This window comes from Chaetodon auriga, chromosome 1, assembly GCF_051107435.1.
Source record: "Chaetodon auriga isolate fChaAug3 chromosome 1, fChaAug3.hap1, whole genome shotgun sequence".
In the NCBI taxonomy this organism is placed as follows: Eukaryota; Metazoa; Chordata; class Actinopteri; order Chaetodontiformes; family Chaetodontidae; genus Chaetodon; species Chaetodon auriga.
This window is the reverse complement of record NC_135074.1, coordinates 31,511,280-31,532,500: the sequence shown is the minus strand read 5'-3', so window position 1 is coordinate 31,532,500 and position 21,221 is coordinate 31,511,280. Positions and strand designations below refer to the sequence as shown.

At 46.7% G+C, this 21,221-nt stretch overlaps 2 protein-coding genes across 3 annotated transcripts in view; one reads left to right on the top strand and one right to left on the bottom strand.

Annotated features, from left to right (window-relative positions):
- The window catches only part of LOC143323281 (multiple epidermal growth factor-like domains protein 11), a 106,658-nt gene extending 94,699 nt beyond the window's left edge, over positions 1-11,959 (top strand). The window contains exons 15-24 of one of the 2 annotated variants that reach the window (XM_076735075.1): positions 2,983-3,111; positions 3,520-3,648; positions 4,871-4,999; positions 5,528-5,656; positions 6,145-6,378; positions 7,513-7,664; positions 8,251-8,320; positions 8,537-8,590; positions 9,871-10,095; positions 10,174-10,488. In XM_076735075.1, the coding sequence (XP_076591190.1) occupies positions 2,983-3,111; positions 3,520-3,648; positions 4,871-4,999; positions 5,528-5,656; positions 6,145-6,378; positions 7,513-7,664; positions 8,251-8,320; positions 8,537-8,590; positions 9,871-10,095; positions 10,174-10,358 (1,436 nt within the window). In that variant the 3' untranslated portion in view covers positions 10,359-10,488. Of the gene's footprint in view, positions 1-2,982; positions 3,112-3,519; positions 3,649-4,870; positions 5,000-5,527; positions 5,657-6,144; positions 6,379-7,512; positions 7,665-8,250; positions 8,321-8,536; positions 8,591-9,870; positions 10,096-10,173 lie in introns of both variants that reach the window. The other variant, XM_076735084.1, reaches the window with a different exon arrangement.
- A 1,683-nt stretch (positions 11,960-13,642) lies between these two features.
- On the bottom strand, positions 13,643-19,432 carry rab11a (RAB11a, member RAS oncogene family). Its single transcript, XM_076735061.1, has 5 exons — positions 19,270-19,432; positions 17,980-18,175; positions 17,471-17,664; positions 17,071-17,151; positions 13,643-16,167 (listed from the first exon to the last, which is right to left on the bottom strand). The coding sequence occupies exons 1-5, from the start codon at positions 19,307-19,309 to the stop codon at positions 16,031-16,033; spliced, it is 648 nt and encodes a 215-aa protein (XP_076591176.1). The 5' UTR covers positions 19,310-19,432; the 3' UTR covers positions 13,643-16,030.
- Positions 19,433-21,221: the final 1,789 nt, after the last annotated feature.

The following is a 21,221-nucleotide window of genomic DNA, read 5'->3' as shown; positions in this document are numbered from 1 at the left end:
ATGCAAATCAGTGTAGAGGAGTAATGTAAAAATAATGAATCTCTACATGGCTCATGTATATATAATGTATTTATCTTACCAAGCAAACATTAACATTAGGATGAAACGGCACACATTCATAAAACTGGAGTGCAGCTGTAATGTTTTACCAAGATTACTTTAAGCTCTCTTTATCTTTTATTGGGCGCTGTCCTGATTATGCAGCGCAAACAGTCATTAAACATTTTAAAGTTTGCTATCGTGAGGGAAGGTCAAGTTAAATGCCAGCTCATAATATTTCTAACTTTGCACTTTGAGCTGTTTGAAATGTCATATGATGCTTCCTCGGCCTCTTTTTCTGCTGCTCGGGGAGTAACACTGTGGAGCTTCTGTTTATCAAGTTTTACAAGATACTTTTAACTCAATAAACTCACAAATTTCAGTTAAAACCAAACGCTATATTGATATACGAGCGCCGTAGCAGCAGTGTGTCCTCTCATGTTAATTGGGAATAATCAAAACACCCCAGAGCACATTAATATGTTACCAGGCTGGTCAGACAGTATCTGCGTCTCAGTGTTTTGTCAGTGTGACTACATCTACTGAAACCTGAATATAAGAAGTAGAAATATTACATCCCTAAGCAACAGCATGTGCATTTCCCTAAAATGATTATCCAGGAAAGAGACTTTGCGGAGAGCTTCCTCCAGCTGGATGAGGAACTTTGAGGAGCAGAGACGCTCATCACATTAGAAACAGTCCGCTGTGAGGATTCATTTCAGCCTCTTTAATATACCAGAAGCACGCAGCTTTGAAAGCTGCTGACAGACTCAAGCTCAACAAAAACTAATGTCTCGTCGAATTCAAGAAGAAATGGAGGGATAATGATTAGATTGAGGCTTGTTGTGAATGTTGCATTGACAGAGAAGGTCAGCGAAGCTTCGTCTGAAAGACACTTTTCATCTTCCTTCAATCATATTTTCATGAAATCTAGCTTCGACTTCTTTCATCAAAGCTGCGTTTGACTGTTTTATTCTTCTTAAAACGGCGTTTGTTAACACTGTGCCCCTTCTTTTACCAGTGTTTCAGTGTCTCTTTGCTTGAGTCAAACTAACACTGTTGGCACTGACACAGTAAAACCATGGTGATGTTCTGCTTTTATGTACCGCAAAGTTTCACATGACTGCACATTTTCTGCAGCCTAAACTTCTTTTAATTAAAGTTTTCATTGGCTGCAAGAGTCCACTCACATATTAAGTATTACAGAGAAATAAATGTCAAAGTAGAAGAAATTATTTTCACCTTCACTGACACAATGAGCCTTGAAACAAAGCTCAACCACATACACACCAGGAAGTAATTATACTATGCCTGTAGTATAATGACGGCCTCCTGGTTGTAACTACTGCTCTGTTCTGTTCTGCTAACTGCTGCTGCTTCTGTTCTCTGGCCATCACTGGTTCATTAACACACTGGTCTGTCTGTCCGTCCGTCCGTCTGTCATTCAGCCGTTCATATGTTCCATATCTACCAGGTGAAATGACGTTCGTGGTCTCCAGAGGTTGAATCCTGCTGACTTTGGTGATCCTCTCACTGTTGTGACTCATTTGTGTTGTGAAGTAAAATGTCCTGACAGCTGTTTGATGGATTCCTCTGAACGTTGGTTCAGACCTTCATGTTCCGCTCATGAACTTTAGTGTTTGGTGGACTTTCCATTCAGCGCCATCATCAGTAAACTCTTCATTTGTCCAGTTCTTTGGTTTTTGAGCAAATATGTGTTAAACTAATCACACTGATGTTAGCATGCTGACAGGTAAACTTAGATGGTGAACATGGTGAACATTATGTCTGCTAGAGTCAGACTGCTGTGGACTCTTACTCCACTACATACCCAGTTCTTTTCATCCTCGTTCATTGTGTTTCATAAGCAAAAGATTTAATCAAAATGATTCCACAAATAGAAAGCATAGATTACCAGAACTATGGGTCAAGAAGCTTGATGTCCACGTCACCGGGGGCCTGACCTGGTCGCTGCACACTGACTCAGTGTTGAGAAAGGCAAAGCAGACACTGTTTCACCTCCACACTTGAAGAAACTCTGGGTATCTCCTCAAATACTGAGGAGCTTCTACTCCTGCACCTTCGAGAGCATCCGGACTGAGAATGTCGCCGCCAGGTCCAGAATCAGCTCTGAACGGGACCGTAAGGCCCTGCAACGCTCGCTCAGCTGAACATACCGAAGGTGGTGCTCGATCCTGATCTTAACACCAGGACCTCAGAACAAGGCTGAGAGAATCATTAAGAATCCAACCACCTGGGTAACGGTGCTTGAAGGATACACCAGACCAGCAGCGAGAGGCTCAGGAGGACCTTCTAACCTCAGGCCACCAGCAGCCCTTTTCCTGACACATGCTCCGGCTTTGCACAGCAGAGATCTGCATCTCCATTACAGCAGGACCACTCACCTGAAGGCGTCTCATTGATTGATGATCTCAACCCGATGACCTTTGAAACCTCCTTAGCGCTGTTTACTATCACACTGTGCAACGGTTGTTTGCTTCAAGACGCCGTGGAAACCGATGACGTATCTGCTGCGTCAATAACAATAAAGGCAACAACAGCAGAGGCTGAACATCTGTGAATGCTAACGAAGCCCATCTGACGTCACTGCGATCCGCCTGCAGGCAGGCAGGCGCTTTGACCCGACTCCAGAGACTCGAGCGGTACATTTAATGAAAAATGAAGCGCAGATTTACCAGCTGCAACGTGAAAATCATGCATGTATTCATGCATCAATAATTAGAATTCAGTAATATATTATTCTGAAATAGGCCTTTCTGTATAATGAGTACTTTTGATGCTAAGAGTATTTGTACACTGTGCTGTATACTAGCACTGATAATAATAAGTAACTGTACGTGTTGTGTACGTGTGTGTGTGTGTGTGTGTGTGTGTGTGTGTGTGTGTGTGTGTGTGTGTGTGTGTGTGTGCGCATCCCTGCAGTGTGTCCCAGTGGAAAGTTTGGCAAAGCCTGTGCTGAAGCGTGTTTGTGCACCAACAACGGCACCTGTAATCCCATCGACGGCTCGTGTCAGTGCTACCCCGGATGGATCGGCGACGACTGCTCCAAACGTAAGCGTTTCCCTCCACCTTCCACACACTTCTCCTTCACTCATCGCCTTCATTCTGTGTTTTACGAAGACGAGCCAGCTGAAATTAATTCCCTCAGTGCTTATTCACTCGCTGCGCTTGAGTTGACCATGAACCAGTCAGAGACAGCCGCGGAGAATAAAACTTAAAGGCAATTACGGCGTCGGCTGTGACATTAATTATCCATCTTACACTGAACGGAGCTCCACAATCACTCCATCACATGTGGAGCTAATGAAGGTACAGACCGTCCTGACCACGTCCAGTCCTCAGGCTACTGACGTGTGTGCGCGTTTGACAAGAGATTCTGTGTGTGTGTGTGTGTGTGTGTGTGTGTGTGTGTGTGTGTGTGTGTGTGTGTGTGTGTGTGTTATTGGTTGTCATTGGCAGCGTGTCCTCAGGGCTCGTGGGGTCCAGACTGCATCCACACATGTAACTGTCACAATGGAGCCCAGTGCAGCGCGACAGACGGAGAGTGTGACTGCAGCCCTGGATGGACGGGACTCTACTGTACTCAGCGTATGTCTCTCTCTCTCACACACACACACACACACACACACACACACACACACACACAGATCTAATAAGGGACACAGTGATAAACTCCGGGCTGCAGGTCTCTGTCTTTGAATGTCTCACACCTATACTTCCATCTGGTGGCAAATAAAAAAAACTACACGTCTGAAGACGTTCATTCCTTCATCGCCTTAAAATCCTTCCTTCCTTTCCTACCTCCTCCTTTCCTTTGTGGCCGAGAAATTGAGTTTAGCGCCACCATTCGTTTAATACAATAATCAGGTCGCCTCACGGTTCCTCAGGTTGTGTCTTTGATTTGTCATCATTAATGTCCAGAACAGGAACCTTCATCCAGACCGAGGAAACGTGTGGCGTTCAGGTTCATGTTCACACAGACTTTTTACAAACGAACCGAGAGGAGAGAACAGGAATCTGCACATTACTGTGATTTATGTCTGCAACCCTTTTGAGGTTAAACGTGTCAAACATCCATAAAAGAGAATTAGCAAATCCTTTTTTGACAAATATTTCATGTTCTTCCTCATCAGCTTCACTGATTTCTGTAAATATCTATAATTGTGAATCTGATGCAGCAACACGTTTCACAGGCTGAAAGATGTGGAACGCTCCAAAAACACCTGTTTGGAACGTTCCACAGGTAAACAGGCTCACTGGTAACAGGTGAGAGGATCATGATTGGGTATGAAAGGATGGAGTGAGATTCACCACTTTGTGAACACATGATGGATGAAGGAGATGAACACATGGACTCAGAGACACTTCAGGAACCTGCTGTCAGTGAACTCAGATTGATTATTGATGACTGATTGTGGTTTATTGGTGTTGAGTCCAGACCTCTCTGTCATCAGGGTTGTGTTGTTTGTCCTCGTGAGTCTCGTTTGTTGAATGTTTCTGCCTTTGTTTTCCTCCTGTGTGAACGTCGCGTTCCCTGATGAGTCTGCTGTGAATTTGCCGCGTCAGCAGAAACAAAAAGCAGAACGCACACTGACTCGTCACTCTGAGAAGTTGTTTAAATCTGCCTGAAATGCAAACTGGGTTCGGTTCAATCTGCAGAGATGATCCATGCTGGTTCCACTGTGACAGAACAGATTAGCCGATCTCAGAAAAGCTGCTTCCAAACACACCTCCGGCTTTGGATCATCTCTGGAGTTTGAAGAGCAGAACAGCTGATGCTGAAAGTGTGAGGACTGTGTTTCCTCCTCAGGCTGTCCGACGGGTTTCTACGGCTCTCAGTGCGCCGAAGTGTGTCGCTGTCAGAACGGGGCGGACTGCGACCACATCAGCGGACAGTGTTCCTGCAGGACGGGCTTCATCGGACAGAGCTGCGAGCTCAGTGAGTGTGTGTGCAGCATTCAGGGTGAAAGGTCAACGCGTTTTTTTAGGCTTTCAGATGTTTTTTTTACTCTTCAGTGAGCGCTGTTTGCAGTACTGTTTGCAGTACTGTTTGCAGTACTGTGGTGTCCCTCCCTGTGGTGAACCACGTTCACAATAAGCAGGACTGCTTTTGATTTTGGCATCATTGCGATAAAATTCAATTTTCCAGACATTTTATTTGCTGGATGACCCAAAAACAGACGTCTGGTGATTTTATCAGCCGCTGTCTCCAATGACTTTTCCAGAAACTGTGTATCATGATATACATTATGAGCACCACATCAAATTACATGTAAAGAGACTTTATCTGTCACCCAAAGACAGAAGAAACCCAGTAAAACCAGAGAACTGCAGATATTAAGAGCAGCTAGAATACGTGATGGAAAGCAGGAAGAAGTGTCGCGTTTCCACCATCCATGAAAAGTCAGTTAGTGAAAAGTGTTTCGTTGAAACCCAAATAATGTCAAACCTGTCTTCCTGCATCCAGAGTGTCCCGCGGGGACGTTTGGTTACGGCTGCCAGCAGCTGTGCGAGTGCATGAACAACGCCACCTGCGACTACGTGACGGGAACCTGCTACTGCAGCATCGGCTTCAAAGGCATCCGCTGCGACCAGGGTGAGGCCCGAGGCTCTGCTCTCTGCTGGTTAAGATAAGATAAGATAAGATAAGATAAGATAAGATAAGATAAGATGGAGGCGCAGAGGGCCCCCTGATGGACGGACACGTCTGCAGCAGTTATTCATTTTGTTGAGTCATCGTTTGTAATGAGCTGATGAAGAATGAGTCCGTTCAGGCCAAACACACACAGATTAATCAGAGATTTAGAGGAATAATGGTCAAAACAACCAACACGGGTCTGATTAAGATAAGATAAGAAATAACTTTATTAATCCCCGCCGGGGAAATGATGGTGTTACAGACAGAAGTGATAGTAGCAGGAATGAAAAGGAGACGCAGAAGCGAATAAAGATTTAAAATACAAAATAAAAAATCAGCTGTGTAGACGCACATTCTTTACTTTAGGAGTATAAAAATAATATTGCCAATGGAAAATTGTTGAACTTGCACCTGGAAGATGTGTCTGTCCCTCCGTCCCCCCTCAGCGGCTCTGATGATGGAGGAACTGAACCCCTACACCAAGATCAGCCCGGCTCTGGCGTCCGAGCGCCAGTCGGCCGGCGCCGTGCTGGGCATCGTCTTCCTGCTGCTGCTCATCATGGCCATGCTCAGCCTGGTGATCTGGTTCCGCTACCGGCAGAGAGAGAAAGGCCACCACGTGCCGAGCGTCACCTACACGCCGGCGCTGCACATCAACTCCACCGACTACTCGCTCTCAGGTAACACGCCGGCTTTTCTGCTTCTCCTGCCAGGTGCTTCTCTCCTTCAGGTGCTTCTCTTCTTCAGGTGCTTCTCTCCTTCAGGTGTTTCTCTTCTTCAGGTGTTTCTCTCCTTCAGGTGCTTCTCTTCTTCAGGTGTTTCTTTTCTTGAGGCGTTTCTCTTCTTCAGGTGCTTCTCTTCTTCGGGTGCTTCTCTTCTTCGGGTGCTTCTCTTCTTCAGGTGTTTCTCTTCTTCGGGTGCTTCTCTCCTTCAGGTGTTTCTCTTCTTCGGGTGTTTCTCTTCTTCGGGTGTTTCTCTTCTTCAGGTGTTTTTCTTCTTCACACATCAGGCAGAACAACTGAAACCAGGACTGGAGCTGATTGTGATTATTTCTTTGACTAATCTTTTATGTGTCTGAAGAAACATCTTTAAATATCTTGTTTTCTTTATCAACAGGTTCAACAGTAATAGTTTAATGGTTTGTAGATGACGTCACGTCGCTCTTTTATTGTGGCCTGAACTGCAGATGGAGGGCAGGAAGTGACTTTCTGGTTAATCCTCAGGACAATAAAAGCTACACACCCTCGAAAAAGCATCAGTCATCCGGAGCACTTTGGTCTGAGGCTGTTTGCCTCCAGACTTCTGTCTGCATTCATTCATTTTCTAGAGCAGAGCGACGTCTGAATGAGCAGCTGGTTGTTACATTCAGTTCAGCTGATAAATGGCTCCTCTTCATAAGATTCATCTTCATCAGATGTTCTGTTTCTACCTTTCTCTCATCATGTCATCTAAACCAGCCCAGTGAGAACTGTCCTTCATTTTGTCCACTGCAGTTTTCACTTCCTGCCCTCCGTCTGAATTTAACGTCACATGACTGCAAACAACCTGTTTACAGGCACGTAAAACAGAGAAAAGCAGCTAATTACAGCAAATCTTGGTCATTTTGGTTCGATGAATCACATAAAGGATGAATCGATTGAATGGCTGAAGCTCCTCCTCGTGGTTCCAGTTGCAGTTTCTTCGTTTTGTTTTGCAGCTTTGGACGACAGCGTCACGTCCAGCTTGTGTCAGGTCGTCAGGTGTGTGTGTGTGTGTGTGTGTGTGACGGTGATGGTAGAGTTGTAAGTCGCTGTGCTGCTGTGTGCTGACAGCAGGGCTGCAGTGCACAGGCCTGCTGTCCTCTGCAGAGTCCTCTCCCAGTAACAGCTCCGCAGGCCGCTGCTTCTCCAACCCCAGCTACCGAACCCTGGGACCCTGCACCTACGCCGCCCACTACGCCAAGCCAGACAAGAGGAGCTCCGCTAAGGTGCGTTCAAGGACTTCCTGACTTGTACTGGAGGGAAGCTGTCAACAGCTGGGGCTGCAGGATGCCGAGTATTCATGAAGTTATCGTGGAGACACCAGTTGTCCAATCGTAGCAACCGTAAAGTTAAACACAAGAGTGAAAATGAACAGATTGAACAGTGTGTTTGTCTTGTTAGCATGTCTGACTCCGACCACATGCTAACGGCTAACACTGCTTCTAACGCTAATGAGCAAACTATTAATTAACTACATTAGTTTGTGTGGTTCTAAGTCATGTTTAAGAAAGAAGGAAACGTCAGCCAGCGATGCAGTTAGCTTTAGCTTTAGCTTAGTTAGCTTGCTAACCCTGGCTGGAGATGAGAAGCAGCTTTAGTCTGTCTGACTCGTTTCAAAGATTTTGAAGTATTAAATCTGCTGCTGTTCTCATCATAAACCACGACAGAGAAGCTGACACACATCTGTTCACACATCTGGACGAATCCTCTTTTCTTCTGCAGCATCGTGTTTTTTACAGAGGATTCTGTTTTCGTCACGGCTCGATGCATTTTGTCATTCCTCTCTTCTTTCCGCTGTGTCGTCGTTTCCAGATGAAGACCAAGAAGCGGCACAGGAACAGCGCTCCGGAGTGGGGGGCCTACTGTAACCTCGGTGAGCTCGGTCAGTCGCAGCTTCTCCCTCTCTTTGTTTTCATGCCTCTGAGCTGCAGACAGCCGCCATGTTTCCGCTTCTCCTCAGTGGAAAATCTCAGTTTGTTCAGATTTGCCTCAAATATCTGCTTAAACTCAAGAATGAGCTGATGTCAGGGGTCAAAGGTCGCTGTGACCGTGATCGTTTTTACCTTTCAGGACCTTTTCTCTCTCTCTTCCCCTGCAGGTGTTTACTGCATCGACCGGCGTTACAGCTACCACGTGGAGCCGCGTTACAGAGGTACAGTGTCAGGTGGACTGAGCCTGTGTGACCTCGTCACCTCAGAGTCCCCAGCCAATCCTCTTGCTCGAACAGTTCCCTCAGCCAATGACTGCCTCTGTTGCATTTAAACCTCAGCTTGGTGTGGCGGTGTGGATGTGACACGTGCTGCATGTAACACGAGACCAGACCACATTTCCATTGGCTGGAAATAGAGCAGCCATTAAAAACACACACACACACACACACAAACAGAAGTACAAGCAGGTAACGCAGCATGAGGCAGTGATGGAGGAAGTACACAGATAATTTACTGAAGTACAAGTACAAACACCACACTGTAAAAATACTCTGGTACAAGTAAAAGTCCTGAATTGAAAATGTTACCTCAGTAAAAGTACAAAAGTATCATCAGGAAAATGTACTAGTATATACTACATATACATGTAGTATATATATGGTGGAGTAGAAAGTGAAGTACTGATGCGAGCAGAGTTTAGAGAGCTGAAGCTGATGTGACTCACCTGAGCTCAGGTATCCCAGCCGGAACCTGAACGCTCCGTCCAGAATGAGTGTAAACTGACCTGTTGACGTGCACCAATCAGCTGCTTACAGGTGTGTTTGTGTCTCTGCAGGACGAACCCGACTCCTCTCCTCTGTGTGTTCTCCTCCTCCTGCTCTGACCCCGTCACTCCTGAACCTCACCTGGAGAACTTGTCCTTCACGATAGCTGAATGCTGGTTTTCCTGCGTGTTTCCTTCAGCTGCAGCTTCGCTCGTCGTCTGTTTTTCACCTGAACTGCTTCTGAACGTTGACTTTGATTTCTCTGACGTGTGTCTGTGAAAGGATCGGTCTGGTGAAAGTCTTCATTTTTCTTCTTCAGCCACAGACGCTCACCACAGCACCGAATGTGGATTAATCCGCCCCTGAAAATAGTCCCCAACAGATGCTGCTTCCTCCCGTCTGTTTGACTAAAAGCTACATTGAGCAGCTGTTTTAGGGAATTACTGAACCTTAAAATGAAGCTGCTTATTTTTTAGACGCTTTAGTGGGAACCAATCAGGCTTCAGGTGAGCGTCACACGGAGAGAAGAAGGAAAATGAAAACGAGCGCCAGCTTCATGATGATAACCAGACGTCCTGTTTGAGTCACTTTGCAGGAGATGTTTCGGTTTGGGAAACATTCAGCTTCGAGCCTCTTTGGTGTTGATTCATGTTGAATGTAAACGTGGCGTGAATAGTCTGTACTCACCTGAGTGGCCGAGCGCGCAGGTAACGGCGCCGCCTGTCTTTATGTTTTAGACTACATGAAGGGCTCCTTGTCCAGCACCTGCTCCCTGAACAGCGAGAACCCGTACGCCACCATCAACGACCCGCCCGGCCTGTGCAAGCACTCCGAGAGCAGCTACGTGGAGATGAAGTCGCCGGCTCGCCATGAACACGCCACGCACTGCTGCTCCCCCGCCATCATCACCACCACCACCACCACCACCGCCACCACACCCGCCAAGAACGTCTACGACATGGGTACGCTGGAGGCCGGGGGGGGGTTATGTTTGCTTTCAGTCCGGTTTCAGACTAAACGAACTCCTCTTCCTCTTTCAGAACCGACCATCAGCATCGTCCAGGGCGCCGGCGGCCTCGTGGCGCCCAGCTACCCTCAGAACCCCTACGACCTGCCCAGGAACAGCCACATCCCGAGCCACTACGACCTGCTGCCTGTGCGCCCCAGCCCCTCCCACAGCCACAGCCCCCCCCTGCCCGGCAGCCCCACCAGCTCGCTGCTCTAGACCCCCAGCGCCCGGACTGGACACTGGACCAGTGCTCCCAGTTCACCCACAGCCAGGAAACTGTGAACGAGGACAAAATGTGGAAGAATCAGCTTTTTTTTGTTTTTTTATGGGTGAGCGCAGACGGACATTCAGAGGACGTGTGTGTGTGTGTGTGTGTGTGTGTGTGTGTGTGTGTGTGTGTGTGTGTGTGTGCGTGTGCGCGTGTGTGCACGCGTGTGTGTGTGAGTGTGTGTGTGTGTTGCACTGCCGTTTGATATTCCATCACTGTATTATATCCAAACTGTGTTTTCGTGTCACTTCTTCATGTTCGTGTTGTTTTGTAAATTCGCCCTCATCCGAGTGTCAGCAGAGGGGGCACAGGTGTACGTATGCACACAGGTGTACCGTCTCCCGGTGCGCCGATCTGTCCTTTTGTTACGTCCCGGGTCAGAGGACGGACGGCCGAGGACAAAAGGAAAAGTGACTCGTGTAAATTTGTCTTCAAACCAGAGTTTTGCTGAAAAGTTGCCAAAGACGAGACGGAGTCCCTGAACGTCACACCTGGATTCAGTGGATCTACCACACCTGTACAGAGAGGACGCGTCGGAGGACATTAAGGTCTGCAGCGCAAACAGACGGCTCTGGACAAAAGGTGCTCATCACTCTGATAAACTCCCACAAAGGGAAGAAGAAACGCACACAGACGGCGGTCTGGTCCGATTTCCACGACCTGTACAGTTCTGCTATTTTTACACCTGTTTACATATTTAAAGATCCTTCAGGATCCTCGTTTTCTCTCTGAAAACTGCTCTTTTTGTATGTGCTGTAGGCAGAGTGGCGTGTCGGCTGTACACTTACTGTACGCTAGTGATTATTACTGTGATTTTCTTTTGTTGTGTCGAGCTTAATACACATGCATGCCAAAGATTATTCTAGTAGTTAGGCAGGAAATCCCCTCACTGTGTCCTCTGGTGTCATCTGACTGTCTCAACATGGAAAGACTCTCCGGGAATATTCACTGCGGGGCTGCAGCCAACCATTATTTTCATTCTGATTAATCTCCTGATTATTTTTTCAATCGTTCATTTGACTTATAAAACATCAAATAATGAAAAATGTCCAGAAGCCCGAAATGACGTCTTCAGATGTCTCATTTTGTCTGATCGACGGTCCAGAACCCAAAGAGCTTCAGCTACTGTCACACGAGAGAACAGAATCACTGATCAAAGCGTCAGCGGCCATTTTTCTGTCCGTCGACGTGGCGAGTGGTTTTGGCTCTGAAGCTCTGACGTTTCTGTCGCAGAGATTTTTGTTCCCAAACACTGAACACGTGTTTCTGATCTGGCCGTCATGTATGAACTCAACCACACGGCTCAGTTTGGTTAAAACGCCGCAAACTGAACGTCTGCAAACAGCAATAACAGGACATGTTGACAATCAGATGTGGACGCTTTGTGTTCCCACGTTGCTTTCCCGCCTTCGTTCCGTTTGACTTTCTCTCGCTCGTGTGTCTTTTCTTCAGCTCTGATCCAAACTGTAGTTCATACAGTCGCTGTATGGAGTGCTGCTTGTTGCTCTTTTGTTTCCATTCCTAAACTCAATAAAGTTGTCATAGCTCAGGGGAGTGGTGTCACCTTCAGCTTCAGCTTCAGCTTCAGCTTCAGCTTCACTTCATCACCCAGAGTCTCTGAACACTTTACAGACCAGTGAGCAACAACAGCAGACGATGGAGAACACACCAGGTTACATGAAGAGTACACACACACACACACACACACACAGGTGGTGATGAGACGAGGTGGAGCTTCATCACATGTTACAGGTTAAATTCAGAGAAAAAGACCAAATTAGTTCTGAAGAACTCTTCAATATCAAGTAAACTTTATTATCACGTCATTGTGAGACAAACCTTCCACATGATGAACGCTCACCTTCATACACACGAGCATCAGATTAAAAACCGGCTGTTTAAGCAAAATTATGGCAGAATCAGGCAGAATGATGTGTCTGAAAACATAAAAAAAAGTCATGAACGATCTCCTCACTTCTCATCTTGTGTCAACATTTGGACAAAAGTTTCAAAATGACCAAAACTTGAAAAACTGCCAGCTCCACCCTCAGCCTCAGCTCATTGGTTAGCACTGATTAGCAACCTTTAGCACGCAGCACTAAGACAGTGGACATGTGAAACGTCCCCTGAACGTTTGCACACTGAACATCCTCATTGTGTGTTAGCATAGCATCATTAGCATTAGCACAGCTGCTGACATGTGACTTAATTAACGGAACACGTTACATTCTGCCATCACATTAACCAGCACTGGAAGAAGAAGAAGAAAGTGTCAGTAATGAATTCATGAGGGCTGAATTCCATTTAGCTCCTTCATGTCCAAGGTCCTTCACTGATGGCAGCTGATAATAATATAACGCAAGCCAATTCACATAATCAATAACGATGACACACTGTTCACTTTGCAGGTGTGTCTCCCAGCGTGCCGAGGACACGCCCACACAGGTGTTCTCTGATTGGACCTCTTAAAGTCAAACCTTCTGCTCTCCTTCCACCTGAGCCACAGAACACCTGAGAGGTCTGCAGGGTTCTCAGGTGTCACACAAGCTGGCCGACCAATCACACTTCAGGACGTGTTTCTGATTAATTAGCTCATTTAGTGGCACTTTGTCTGCTGGGTCCTGTTCCTTCTCAGTCATTTCCTGCAGAGTTTGTAATTTGGAACTGATTAAAGAACAAATAGAGAATAATTAGCCACTCGTTAATTTGAGTTTGTGAGAAAGAAAAAGTCAGTTTCACGCCGTTGATGAGTTCGATGGTGAGTTTGTGAGCAGATGTTTGATTTCCAGAAGCATTTCACAAACTGCTGCTAAAAGTTTAATCACTGATTCATCTTTTATTTCTGGTTTCAGCCAGAAAACGTGCAGAAAAAGTGAAAAATGCTCGTCGCAGTTCATCAGAAGCGTCTTTAACCTGCAGCAAATCCTCACGAGTGAAAAGCTGCAACCAGAGAATTTATTGACAGTTTTGCCTCATGAATAATTAATAGTTTGTCAAGCGTCACTGATTAATATTCAAATAATTCATTATTTCAGCAGCTAATTGATTAATGACTTCAGCTCTGATCTCAAACTGACTCATTTAAGACTAAATCTACATTTGCTATTGGAAATTCTGTCGACTGGTTTCGATCAGAAAAGCCTCCTGTGAGCCGTCCTGGATGTTCGGTCACATTAATGAGCGATCAGCAGACGAGGCGTCAGCACTGATCCATTGAAGACAGAAGGCCGTGTAAAGGTTTATGACTGGTGCGCTTTATTAAGATGAACTGATAACTTAAGATATAGACACAATTGTACAATTTATCAATCTGTACAAAACATAAAAGCATTCATTTTGACCCCCCTCTTACATTTAACCCTCCAAATTCACTGAAATGAAGTCATTTCACTCGGACACGTTTACACTGGAATTACAGTCAGTTATAGAATCCAACAGAGTAAAAAAAGGAAAAAGAAATCAAAACACACTTCTTAAAAAAACACAGAACAATGGAGGTACGTGAACAGGATCACAAATCATATTCTCAGAAAAAAGGAATCACTTCTTGAACGGATTGCCGGCGAGCGGCTCTGGAGCGGCCCGGCTGGCGGCGCCGTCTGTTCTGACAGAAAACGCCATTGGCGCTGGCAGCCGAGCTCGACGACTCCAGAGCTCCGCATCGACCCTCTGCCTCTAAACACACACACACACACACACACACACACACACACACACACACACACACACACACACACGCACACACACACACGCACACACACACCGAGCTCAGGCATCCAATATGTCTGCTAACACCATCACACACCGGCACGGCTACAGCGCTCAGCAGAACACACACTCGGGGGTTTCAGCGAGGCGTCTGTCGCCGCACACACCGAGCCTCAGCGCGTTTCCTGGACAGCAATGACGATGTGAGCTACGTAAGGCGGCACGACGCGGCGGTCGCACAGAAAGCCATGCATTGTGTTAATCAGAGGCAGCTCGGTGTACGTAGGCTTAATGTGACGGACAGACGGAGCAGGGCGATTGGTTACGGGGAGGCGGGTGTGACGGCGAGCTGTCAGCAGGTGGATGAGAGGCGTTTTCGGACAGGTGAAGGAGGCACTGTGGCCTGAAGTGAGCAGAGCGGGGCTGAGTCCCTCCGGCCCGCCTGACTCCTCACGTCTGGTTTGAAGCTCAGAGGAGGAGAAGCCTTCTGTCAGTTTGAGGATGTTAGGAAAGACTTTTGAGACTCGGCCTCGGCTCTGCAGCGTTAGAGTTTGGCTTTTGAAAAGTGGCTGTGTGTCCAATCTGAGAGGAGGTCCAGATTCTCAACGTGCAGTAAAAATCTAACCCTAAACAAAGAAATCAGGTTTGCAAGATCAGCGGCTGAGGTTCAGTGCAGGACGCTCACGACGTCAGACATTTTCTTCTTCTTTACTCTCAGTGCGTCCTAACTAGAGTTCAGTGTTACATGCAAAGTGTCCTTTTCTACACGACAGGAGAGATTGATTATAATATTAATGAGTATCATAAGAATGTCATACAGGAGAACCACCTCAGCGCTCAGACTGCTGCTGTTTTATCGTTCCTTCATTTGCTATAGAAGTGCACTAAGAACAGAACAAACAGCAGTGTGCTAGTTTCTGCATAGTTGTCGTCATAGAATGAAAGCGTACTGTTTGTTTAACGCTGGAGCGGGAAAAGCCTGATGGACGGCCGCAGACGCGTGACTGAGACCGCGAGCGGGACGACGTGGAAACCCAAACGTTCAGCCTAAAACTGCACATCCTGAAGGCAATGACACATGAAACATGCAGCACGACAGAGCGCCACCTCTGAAAGACATGCGAAGCTGGCCTGGACCCGCCGCCTGCTCGCGAGGCGGCGCGCGACATGCAAGCTCCCGAGCTTCCCGCCGCGCGAACTGAAGCTCGGTGAATGCACAAGTTTCTACGTTTCACTAGCGTCGTATTCACAGCAATCAGATCAAACGGCGTGACGCCACCGGAGCGCAGCGCGTCCACACCGCGCTCGATGCGTCCACGTGGTTCCAAAACAGTACGCTGCACGAGGGGGGGGGGGGGGGGCAGAGGAGAAGCTGTATACAGGAATACACCTCAGAGCGACTTTGATGTGCTTTAAATTCATATTGACCCAGTCGTAGATACATGATACAAGACAGATCATAAAAACGTGGAGAAATCAACGCGAAGCACAAAGAAAAGAAGAAATCACATTCAGAGATTAAGACATTTTCGTGACGTCAGCGCATCTACAGTAATGAAATCTAAAGTGATATGAAACGCCTGCTGCCTGCTGTCCTGCAGTAGCCTAACGACAGAGGGGCTCTGCTGGGGGGGCCACCCCACGCGGTGACTTCTTATACTGGGGTATATTAACCTGGGGCGGGGGGGGGGGGGGGACTGGGCGGGGGGCAGGTACGAGGAGGTGCAGAGTCGGGGTCACAGCGTTGGAGCTGTGGCTCGGCGCTCCCGCACACACGCAGTACACCGAGGCAGTCTATTCTCTGAGGGCGGGGTTTGAGGAGCTGTGAGCTGGCAGGGAGAGGGGGAGGGGGGGCAGGGAGAGAGAGAGGGGGCGCAGGGGGAGGGGGGGTAGCAGCAGATCCACGGCCGGGCTAGATGTTCTGACAGCACTGCATCTTTGGTTTGTTCTCAGTGGGCTGCACCTGGATGTTGACCACGTTGTTGCTAGGCGACATGTCGCTCTCCTGACGCTCCGACATCTGCTTCTGGGAGACGATGCGGTAGATCTCTGAAGGGGGGGGCAGAAAAACAGCGTCATTCAGGGTCCACGGCCACTTTACTTTAGAAATTTAGTGTGAAATGAAGTTCTGATGTGACCGAGCAAAGTCGCTCTGCTCGTTTCCTGGAGGAGACACTTCCTGTGCGGGTCAGCTGACAGGAAGTAGAGTCACAGTAAACATTTCTAATCATGCAAGTTCTTAAATATCTTCCACTAAAAATGGTTTCAGGACGATCCCACATGTTTAGAATATATTGTTAAATCTGGGCTATAGATAAGATAAGATAAGATAAGACATTACAGCCAGCAAGTATTACAAAAAGGGCCGGACTTTTCTGTGTTTTTACCACATTAATGATCACATAGAAAAGTCTTAGAAAACTGGATTTACTGCAGCATAAAATCACATAAAGCAACGACGGCGGCTTCCTCCTTTAAGTTGCCTCCATAGTTTTGATATCGATCAGTTTCTTCCCTGTTCGACTGAACGGAGACCTCGTGTTTACTGACGCAGCACAGACCAGACGATGTCTTCAGCAGGACAAACAGAACATGGTCTTCGCCGCTGGTCATCTCACTCCGGATAAAAAAGGTTTGCCAGGCTAGGATAAACCACTCAGACCACGTTATGTCATAAAGATAATCCGGCGCTGCTCTGCGGTCTGTTCGACTTCCCCCTCGCTGTAATCACACTCATACAAAGGGCAGCTCTCTGCGCTGATAAGAAAAACAGCTGAGGAACAACGGTCGATCACTTCCTCAATAACCTTCAGCCTGCTGGTTTGTCAGAGTGTTAAAGTGGAGGAAGTGGTGACTTTTGAAAATGAGCTCGCTGTGATCACTGCTGGGGGGCCGCTGAACACGTGAAGAGGACGGACGGGCGTGTTGGAGACGCCTCTCTCCGGGACTCACCTGTCAGAATGGTCTGGAAGGCCGTCTCGACGTTGGTGGAGTCCAGAGCCGACGTCTCCAGAAAAGACAGACCGTTCTTCTCTGCGGAGCAAAGCCGAACAACATTTCAGTTTCCAACGTGCAGCATTCCTCAGATAACAGACCGGTTTGACCCGTTAGCGCAAATATGTGGTGGACAAACAGCTCTGGCCTTCAGTGAGGACACAACAAGTCCAAAAACATTTCATCTGCATTTTCATCTGAACGCATTCAGCAGAATCGTTAGAGGGACACAGGATCTCTTTAACGAAGCATCGAGGTCGTTCCTGAAGCCTCTTGACTCTTACTGCTGCACAGCTCAGGAACATATTTTCTAATAAGTTGTTTCTGGTTAAAAAATGCTGAAAAATGACTTTCTTACCAGCAAAAGCCCGCGCCTCATCGGTGGGAACAGCCCGGAGGTGACGCAGGTCGCTCTTGTTGCCCACCAGCATGATGACGATGTTGCTGTCGGCGTGATCTCTCAGCTCCTTCAGCCAGCGCTCCACGTTCTCGTAAGTTAGATGCTTGGCAATGTCATAGACCAGCAGAGCCCCCACAGCCCCACGGTAGTACCTGCAGCAGAGCCACATGCACACTAAGGAATGCTGCTCATCATCCTCATCTTCATCATCAGAGCCACACAGCAGAAGATCTACAGAATGATCGTGAATGATCGGGCTGGTCCTCTGTGTTTCTGCTGAGCGGTCAGTTTCATTTATCATCTTTTCATAAATCATGAACAAAAATAACTCATCTCATTGGCTGTCATTTGTAAACAACATACTGCTGAGGAGAATCTGCTCCAACATGAACACTTTGTGTGTCTGCACATTACGAACAGGAAACCAGGCGTGCCGGGGCCCCGCTGACCCCCTCCTCTGTACTCACGCTGATGTGATGGCGCGGTAGCGCTCCTGGCCGGCTGTATCCCAGATCTGAGCCTTCACCGTCTTTCCGTCCACTTGGATGCTACGCGTGGCGAACTCCACTCCGATGGTGCTCTTGCTCTCCAGGTTGAACTCATTCCGGGTAAAACGGGACAGCAGGTTACTCTTCCCCACACCCGAGTCACCGATGAGGACCACTGAAGGACAGAACGGAGAAAACACATTTTAATAGAAGACAAATACACGGGATGTTAGAAAACGTGAACACTGATGAGTTTTTCCAGATTTTAACGGTCACTGTCTAACTGATGTGAATTTCTGACCTCAAGCTGCTCATTACCCACGAGTCACATAAATTAATCAATTCTTACTTCAAGTATCCTTAAACAGTATTAGAGGTCATAAATACAGTATGCTTCTACTTTTTATATTTACTGCTCTAACATGTCTGAACTTTTATTTTCTATCATTTTCATATTAACTTCATTCTTATATTCTGGCGTCTTTATCGTGTTTATTGCCTCGTAGCTGCCAGAGGATCAACATTACTGAATATGACAATTAAAAAAGACTGCTGAGCCATTTGAACCACTATATATAAAAATCATTAGCCTTTTTGACTTGCTAACGTTAATCAATCATTTCAATAATTCCCATACCTTCCTGAAATCATATCTTCTTATGAACCAGTCTGAGCTGAGTAGAAGCTAACTGGACAGACAGCAGTTTGTTTACAGGCGTTTCTATGATCTTATTGTTCGCCTTGACTACAGTTTTAAATACTAACTTAGCTAACAATGAGCCTAGCTTAGTAAGCGGCATGATTTACTGTAAGCTAACGATTAAACGTGTTTCTTGTACGTTTTAATATCGTTAATGCCGCTGCACGCTTGGCTAGCTGGATCCAGGGAAGATGATGTGATAACGGGTAACGTTAGGTGTGTCCGACGTGCGGCTGGTCCGCGCCCACTGACAGAAGCTAACAGCTAATGTTAGCGTCAGTTAATATTAGTCAACGTTCAAGACGCGCTGCCGTTTACCGATAACTGACGGAACGTGACGAATACACCACAAACTGTACTTCCGTGGTTTAGAAAAGGGCCGTTTTAGGTCATGTAAATTAATTCTACTTGCTGACATTTCCCAGAAAGCTCGGTGAAAAGCAATCGAAGCACAAAGGTTGACGGTGGCTAAGTTAGCATAGCCTGACAGTTAATCAGCTGGCCTGTTTAGCCTGCCAGCTAACAGGACTGGAGAGCTGTAACAATAACGACAAAAATCTTTGTTTTACCTTTGAACAAATAATCATATTCGTCATCTCTAGTGCCCATCGTCTTATTGAGAAATGGGTAGTCCAAGATTTAATATGATCTAATGAAAGGAAGGCGATCTACTGTAATTTACTCTTCCAACGGGAATCTGTTTGGGAGTCGTACTTCCGTAATTGCTTCTTCTTCTTCTTCTCTGGCAGCCTATTGGCAGCACACAGCGACAATTCCGACATCTCGTGGCGAGGAGAGGGAACAGTCCAACACCTTTGTTGGACGTTGGGACAATTTAGCACTTCTCACTCACACTTAATATTTTTCGAATAAATCAGTGTAAGCCAAATTCCCAATTAGATACAGGTCAGTGCATACTAGTCCTGTTCTAATGCTACATGTGCTGAACTTAAAACACCCTCCACATAAAAATGGACTTTTATTGCTGCTGCATATCCATATTCAGGCTCTTTGAGTCTTACTATGTTTGGTATCATTTTAGAGGGAACATTTTTGGCTTCCATTTAAGCCCAGCTGTGACTCTGTCAGTCAGTGGCACGATGGTGCCAATATAACCAGTGGAGATGCCATCGCCCTTGTTAGCAAAATGACCAAGCTGCATCCCCCTTGTTAAACTGCCCCCCATCCTCTAGCAGCAGAGAGAGTGCAGGAGCAGAGGGCTTGTGCAGTTGAATATGATAGTCTGCTCTGTCTGACTCATTGATCCTTGATCAGACTGATGTTTGTGTCAGTTAGAATCTCTGACCCTGACCATGACTTTGATATATCAGCAGTCTGTGTATTGATAAGTCTGTGGTGCTGTCCTTGGTGTTGAAGTAGTGGATGGATTAGTAATTACGCTTTTTCTCTTGGTCCTGCCCTTCTGTCAGTTTAGTCTTGGATCTGTAATATTCCATAAATGTTCTACTATAAACAGTTCTATGATTTTATTAAATATTTTGACCTATCAGCTGACAGGAGTCTGGCATGTGAGCAATGCAGAGACGGCGGGCTGGACTGAGAAAAGACAGATCCTTTGTGATGAGGAGGTGACCGTAAGAGGACAAGAGGCCTTTTGAAAAGAGGAGGGAGGGCTCAAGGGAAGGAGGAAGGCCTTTGAGAAGAAGAGAGAGCTCCTCAGAGGAGGAGGAGGGCAGCCTCCTGGGAGGGAGGTGACAGAGATGTGGATAATGAGGACAGAGTTTCAGAAGGAGAAAGAACTCATCATGAAGGAGAGGGAGTCGGTTCAAAAGGAGCTGGAAGGCATTTCAGATGAAGAGCACAACATCAAGAGGAGGGAGGCTTTGGGCAGGACCGGGCCTCATGAGGAAGACTCAGTAGATGAAGAGGAGGTGATGTGTTCAGTCCACACAGAGGAAATGAGGAGAAAACGGCAAGAAAAGCCGCCATGAAAAAAACCCAATGACTGGATTCAACAGGTCAGTCCAGAGCTGCAGCAGGTCGAGCAGTCTGGGCCTCAGTCTGTCAGTCTGTCCACTCACAGTGGACGATAACACATGGAGCAGAGATCTCTGCTATTCCTCACATTCTTCCTCTTCGTCAAAACGTGACTCCTACATTACCCACAATGCAAGGCTTTTACTGCTGCCCTTCACCTGTGAGCAGACTGTGACATGGAAAACTGTGGATCAGATTATTCATTATACCTGCTGAAGTCGTCATGAACGTCCTTTAGCTTTAAAACTCCTCCTCCTGTCACATGTCCCGGCTTTCAGGTCACTGATGGACAGAAAGTAATACGTCCAGTTTACACTGATGAGATTTTGCTGTGGGACCATGTTGGAGATGTTTCTACTGGATTATTACGCTGAATAGATCCATAAATAAATGAAAGCAAACAAAAAATAAAGTGGATATGAACTGATGATGATGTAGGTTTTTGTATAAAAGTAAAGGAAAAAGTTATTTTGTCTGAATTTAAAGATAAATTAAACAGAAATAAAAAAAAGAGTAAATACTG